The sequence below is a fragment of the Berghia stephanieae genome, chromosome 6 (genome assembly GCF_034508935.2).
Source record: "Berghia stephanieae isolate SIO BIC M18660-M18661 chromosome 6, UCSD_Bste_1.3, whole genome shotgun sequence".
In the NCBI taxonomy this organism is placed as follows: domain Eukaryota; kingdom Metazoa; phylum Mollusca; class Gastropoda; order Nudibranchia; family Aeolidiidae; genus Berghia; species Berghia stephanieae.
In genome coordinates, this window is record NC_088365.1 from 38,766,374 (window position 1) to 38,773,873 (window position 7,500).

The 7,500-nt window shown below is 36.4% G+C and overlaps 2 protein-coding genes across 2 annotated transcripts in view; both read right to left on the reverse strand.

Moving 5' to 3' along the window:
- Window positions 1-7,500, reverse strand: part of LOC144975005 (uncharacterized) — a 251,399-nt gene that overhangs the window by 124,378 nt on the left and 119,521 nt on the right. The gene's annotated exons all lie outside the window — the stretch shown is intronic.
- Window positions 1-7,500, reverse strand: part of LOC144975003 (potassium voltage-gated channel protein Shal-like) — a 128,091-nt gene that overhangs the window by 51,447 nt on the left and 69,144 nt on the right. The window contains exon 3 of the mRNA XM_078918646.1: window positions 1,719-3,264. Within this exon, the coding sequence (XP_078774772.1) occupies window positions 1,719-2,824 (1,106 nt within the window). The 5' untranslated portion in view covers window positions 2,825-3,264. The remainder of the gene's footprint in view (window positions 1-1,718; window positions 3,265-7,500) is intronic.

Here is a 7,500-nt window from a genome sequence, read left to right on the forward strand (position 1 = left end):
TAAATATGATGACCAATAAATATTTCATAATTCTTACAACCATTTTCTAAAAACATCAATTATATTGACTTTCTGGAACTGACTAAAATAATACCCTGTCCCCAAATCCAGGGTTGCAGAACATAATAAGTACTAAACGGGTGATTTAATAAAATGTAACCCATCGTCTCAAAACGGTATTATGTCGGTGTGAACCTGACAAAAATGACCGGAGATATGGCATTTCACGTTTTAAGGATTTATTGTTTTCCCACTGATTGAAACAAAAAAAAAATGTTGGTACAATTTAATTTTCCTCATATAAAACATCCTAACATAATATGTATTAAGGCGTTGAGTCACAAATGTGAACATTCTATTGAGTAAATGCATTTGCAGCCTATTTTAGTCTTTAGATTGGTGACAAGATAGTTACGAGGAGGGAAAGACACGGGCCAGTTATCCTTGTGGCCAATGCGCATTAGTTTGTATGATTTATGCTTTTTGTTTTCTTGTAAAAACCACCAAGTCTTAAGAAATGTTGTTTACGTTACGTTTGTCTTATAATAGTATTCACTGTGTTGGTCACAACTAATGGACATAATTGGTGAGAAGCGCATTCCCTCACATCAATACTATTCAGTGCTATATAAATACAACTTAATCCAAATTGTGAACACAACTGAATGCATTATAGTACTCATGAAGTATTCTTTCTAAGCGAACGTCTTCCAAAATAGAAATACGTTTCCTTTGAAAAAAAACCCCGTAGGTATTGCTTTTTGAAATTTTGGCCCTTGGCACCCTTACTCAAAAACCGTTAAGATTGATTGTTTTATTTTTTATTTTTTTTTCTGATATCTACATGATATTGTTTTAGTTGATGTATAAATTATCGGTATTATTTTCCTATTAAATATGTAAAAGATCTTAAAAAGAATCCTTTTCAACGCCTTGGGAACATATTCATATAAATTATTTTTTTCCCGATCGTTTTCTTAAATGTCTAATAAACTGAAATGTCTTTCGAGGGTGGATAAGGAAAACAAAATATTAGCCGTGTTCACTGCTTGCTTTAAACTGGATAAAAAAGCGAGATTTATTGAAATAAAAAAAAAACTTAAATGAAATCTAAAAGTCGCTTTGGAAGATCACTGAGTGCATTATTCAAACACTAAGTCTTTAAAAAGTTGATCTTCATTTCGCAATTTTGCGACCTTTAAAGATATTATTTACATGAACTTAGTTTGATGTATAGACTTGGCTCTAAGCAATTCTTAATAAATACCAATTATACTTGCTTACATTATTCACAATAGATAGTTTTGATTCCATATGTATTGAATATATATGATTTTTGTCGTCTTTTCATACCATCAGTTGTGACATTTTTCGGTAAGACAGTGATAGATTGAAGTAGGAATCTAAGACATCCTTTTCATTAAATTGTTCGAGCAATTTTGTTTTCATAATTTTATAAAGAGACGGATGAAATGTTTAGAAAGATAAAGGTCCACAAAATGTCCTTAATGTAAAGAAAATATCAGTTGCAGACAACAAAACCCATGTAGCGGTTATCGAAGCATGTCTTAGCTAAATGGAAAACGGTGATTGCCTTTGAAAAAGAAATTAAGATTAAAGCAAGTTAAAAATGAGGCTTTGAGTTTGGGATTAAGAAAACGAGGGCAGAATAGACAGAGCACAATAATAAACAAAGATCAAGAAAAAGTTGTACTCACCCAAGCGTAGTCATTGTGACTATCGTATACCAGAATGCCGCTGGGATGCTGGTAAAGGTTGTTTCATGAACATTTTTCTCAGCGTAGTACATAATAGTAGCAAAGATGATGATAGCCATTGTTAGTGAGAAAAGAAGGAAGCCCAGTTCACTGGCACACGACTTCAATGTGTAACCTAAGATCCGGAGGCCTTGGGAGTGCCTGGAAAATTTAAAGATACGAAACACACGGAAGACCCTGAGTGTGACAAAAGCGCCACTGACATCGTCGTTGTCGGAAATGACAAGACCGATGTAGTAAGGGATAATGGCTACCACGTCGATAATACTCATCACACTTCGCATGAACTTGAGCCTGTCAGGAGCTGCGTAAAGTCGTAGCAAATATTCTGCCGTGAAGATCATAACACAAGCTGTATCGAGACAGAAGAATGCGATATTGTATCTTTCTCCACATGTAGGTTCCAAACGAGCTCCAGGCACCCGTCCGCATTTAATGGTTTCAACAACGTTTGCCATGACTGATACAGCAATGAAAAACCCAGTGACGTAATAAAACACAAGAGCAACTGTCCCGATATGAGGATTCTCAAAAGCTCTCCACATTTGTTCTCTAAGAGATATGGCGGGATCAAAATCTCCATTTTCGCTTTTTTCATCATCTACAAGTCGTTCAGCGTTTTCTCGCTTCCTGTCACGATAGTCTTCATAACAGCAGTCTCCAATTATGTCTGGGAGGATTCCAAAAAAGGCAAGTTCTTCATCATACGAACTTATACATTCATGTTTGGGATAGTGGAGTCTGCTTGTACGGTAATAATTTAAAATATGTCGGAAGATGTCTGGATCTCGGTCAAAAAAGTATTCCTTACTTTCCTCATCATAAAAGAAGTCCCTCTCATTTGAGCCGAGTAGAGAATCAGGAAATTTTTCCAACGTGGTACGCCATGTCTCAAATCGTCGGCCACTGACGTTGATCCGGAGTTTTTCATCTCCAAGTCGACAGTCGGGTCGGACTGTTGGGTTTGGCAGTGGATTCTGCGATATGGGAACCCAGCCGATGGCGGATGCCCTTGCAAAGGGGAGCCACGCAGCCACAGACGCCATGTTGCTTGGGGCCGCCGAGGAGCTTCCTCTGCAGGAAAACAAATCAGGTTCTTCCCGGAAAACAATTTTGGTAAGTTAGTATTAACCACACAGAAAAATTGAGATAAATCAACGCAGTTGAGTGTTTGTTTGGATTAGTTTGGGGTGAAACACCGATGACAGATTTTTAATTGATAACAGGTATGGCAGGGATCCAATGAGTAAGGTTGAAAAGGTTAGATGTAGTAGAAGTGGTGGCTATTATGGTGGTCGGATTTCAAAACTATTTCAGATGTTTGGTGGTTCAGATTGGGGCAACAAAATATTCATAAATGATTCTTAATCAAGGGATAAAATGTGATGCAGTTGGCTTGAGGGAGGTCAGGCTCCACAAGTCGGTCGTGGGGGTTGAAATATTATAATGTCATGGAATCTTGTGAAGAAATGACGGTGCGTTGAATCTAAGTAAAAGAAAGAGGATTAAGACGTAGGATTAGAATATTTAAGGAGAGATATAAATAGTAAGGAGCTTGGAAAGAAAAATCGTAATTTCTGTAATATATTTTTACATATCATGATGTTACTGTTGCCCCGACACTATTTATAATAACGGACATTTGCCAAACAAATTCAAGTACAGTCCGGTTATTAAATGAGCCGAGAAAACTGGACATATTTTACAAAATAAATAATACACACTAAACAAAGGATTTTAAAAACAAACAATTTTGGCGATATTCTTTTTATTTTATAGTAGCAAGTGGACAAATTAGAGTGTATTCTAAACAAATATGGAAATAGAAATAAGGCATTATCATTACATTATGATTAAAAATATTTTAGATGTTGATACATTTAACACGGATTCTTTGAAAACAAGATTTGCTTTTATTGAGGCTTGAGTTTAATCGTACCGATCACTCTTTGCTACCTTACTGGATTAATTCATGCATGATTAATATTTCCCCTTTTCCCATCTCATTCACTCCTTTTCCACTACATCCACCTCTCTCTCTCTCTTTCTCTCTCTCTCTCTCTCTCTCTCTCGCTCTCTTTCTTTCTTTCTCTCTCTCCCTCTCTTTCTCTCTCTCTCTCCCTCTCCCTCTCTCTCTCTCTCTCTCTCTCTCTCTCTCTCTCTCTCTCTCTCTCTTTCTCCATGTTCCATCAATCTTGAATGATTTACTTTCTCTACAGATGTAATAACTTCGTACATTGCAATATTTTCATTCTATTTGAATAAATCAACCATTATTCCTTTATTAAGCTGTATCTCGTGTAGTATCAAGCGTTTTAACTGTCAGTGATGTAGGCGTCATTTAATGTTTGTGAATATTAAATGTCCTAAAAACATTTTCTTCATGTTGGTAGCAGACATGACATAATATACGTAAACACACACACCTTCTCACGGCCCAAGCGACATAATTTTATATAACAGCATCAATTAAGGACAGCGAAGACAGAAATGTTTGACAAATGCCTCGGAATCACTGTGTCTTCGCGAATCAGCCCAAATGACCAGTAAAAATCTAGAGTATAAAGATTATGGACCTGATTGGGTCCCTCAAAACCATCTGATTTTTAGTTAAAAGGACAAGTCTAAGTAATCTCCCTTCTTTCGCTCTAAAAATGCATCTTATGTCTAGAAGAGAAATTTCACATAGTAAGAAAAAAAAACAATACACCACACTAAACAGAAAGAGAGAACTCTTCAAGACGTGCTTGAACAGAAGAACATTCTTGCTGTCTAATACATAACCCAATTAAACATCCATAACCCCAGACGCCCCCCCCCCCTTCCCCACAACATAACACACTTAACACACATACACACATTCACACATTCGCACGCACTCGTGCACACACGCACGTATAAACGCGGAACAAATCTACATCCGGAAACAACTTTAGCTCCAACTGAACACAACAGCATTATTCCAGGACACTATTATACAGAATATCTCCATGAAGATTCCATCAAAATACCAACGGACGGAGGAAACAACGTTGTAGCAGGAAATAACCAAATGAGGTGAGGATAATAAATAATTCGTTCCAAGAAACTGTCGAGCACTCTACGTGATTCCAGCCTATTCCCCGCAACCATATGCTGCTCCTTTTATAGAGCACTCTATAAGCTATGGATCTCCAACCCATTACTTTCCCATACTCCACCGAAACCATATCTGCAACTCATGAAAAATCATACACTAAAACCCTCATCTGGAGAACTGAAACTTTCATGTAAAACATTCGATGGAAAGCCTTCTTCTCTCTGAACCCCAACTTGGAATTCCAGAAAATTGCCACCACCAATACCCGACCTGAAAGATTTCGAAGAGGGTCTCCTATAAACATAATTAGCAACATCATATTCAGGAAAACACATAACAAATTCCAACAGCAACTCGCCACAGACATAAATAAATATGATAAATAGTGAGACACACCAATTGGTCCACCAAACTAAAACTAACAACTACTACAAACTAAAACCCATCACATACAACGCACTATTCATTAACCAAATACACAAAGACTACAAGAAAAGCACATAACAAAGGTCTGAGACAATATAGCAGGGAGAATAGATATTAGCGACAGAATAGATACCGCAGCTAAGCAGGAAGCATATATTTCACTCAAGGACCATAAAATATGTTTCAGAAACAACACTTCATGCAGACTAATTAACCTCTACAAAACAGAAATTGGAAAAATCAGCAAAAACGCCATAGAACGGTTTACAAACATCAACAACAAACAACAGTTCACATTCGTCACATTCGACATCAACGAGTTCTACCCATCCATAAAAATCTCATTATCTCATTGTGTGTAACTTTACTGTAACTTAATTGCATGCAATGTATTTAATATGTATTATATTATTATTTCTGACATAAGCGTATTAGAAACACACACACACACACACATACATACACACACACACACATACAAAGAGAGAGAGAGAGAGAGAGAGAGAGAGAGAGAGAGAGAGAGAGTAGGGGGAGAAGACACGATCCATACTCTTAGAAAATGTAAAGAGAGAGGAAATTTGATGTAACTTTACTGAAAAATAATTGCATGTTTTGTATATAATATGTATAACTATCTATTTCTCTGACATAACCGAGAAAGAAACACACACACACACACACACACACACACACATAGAGAGAGAGAGAGAGAGGGGGGGGGGGGAATTTGATGTGCAAAACTCATCATCTCATTGTGTGTAACTTTACTGAAATATAATTGTTACAGCGAATGATATAATCAGTCGGTTGGTGAAAATGTTTGAACTGATATTGCCAAGTTTAGTTAGAAGGTCAATTTTTTATCAAAAATGAATTCTTGACATAAATGATTAAATTATCAACCATTTTTGTGCATCTTCGGGAAAAATCAAATCTTAATTTCACTTCTAATTATTATTTTAGAGCTAGTCAAGATGAAAAATTATGAAATTTGAGAAAAGTTGATGGACACCTTTCCCATTAATCTGACTATCATTTCATGAAAAATCACATGATTTTCTTCAAATAAAGAAAATGCAAAGATAAGCAAATCCAAAATTTTCCCCTTCCGACTGATTGTGTCATGCACTGACACAATTGCATGTTATGTATATAATATGTATTACTATTTCTGATATAAGCGCGAAAAGAAGAGAGAGAGAGAGAGAGAGAGAGAGAGAGAGAGAGAGAGAGAGAGAGAGGGAGAGAACGAGGGGAATGGGTAATTGGTATATATAGATGTGCATGTGTATGTGTGTGCGCGCGCGCACGCGCGCGTTGCACGCAATTATATTATGAGATTTGAGAGTGTGATTAGGATTCAAAATACAACGATGTATGAATCGTTTATGAACGTAACTATTACATATGTTGCAGAATATGAAAAATCCTATAATTTATGCTATGGAACCACCCTGAGAGATCAGTATTAGTTGAAATACAAGCTTTTTAAGATTGGAATTTTTTTTAATGGACGACAAAAAAATTCATTCATTCCCATCATTGTGTAAACATTCAAAACAAGGCGACCCAATGTTGTTTAACGTCATCCTTGGATTCCCATTGGTGATTATTTTTAGCGTCGAACTGGATGTTTTCCTTTCACTAAACTTTCGATTCACAAACTATCCAAATTGTTAAATCGTCAATCTTATTCAACTTTGCTAGTTTTGAGGGACTTTTATCATGCAATTTTCTATAATAAGAGATTTTTGTTTTTCTGATTTAGTTACACTGATAAAGACGGACAGACAAAAAGACTCGCAGAACACAGCTGGATTAAATGTCGGCTATGATTACCATCATCATCATCATCATCATCATCATCATCATCATCATCATCATCATCATCATCATCATCATCATCATCATCATCATCATCATCAATCGTTATGATGTAGTATTGTGTCAAGCTATTTACGTTACATTATTGACCGCATGGTGACAATGGGAGCATTCTATCTGTACTGTTGTGTCCTTGTGTAAGGCACTGCAGACAAATTGCCTGCTCGTTCAGATATAATTGAGTGCTCGGCTAAAAGCACCCACTACTGCTCTACCTGTTGTTGTCCAAAAATGTCTCTGTACTGTACTATATGAAATAGGTCTTACGTGTCTTGCTTGTGATCCTTTGTGCAGTTAATGTAGCGTTGTGAAACTGTATCATTACTTGTCTAT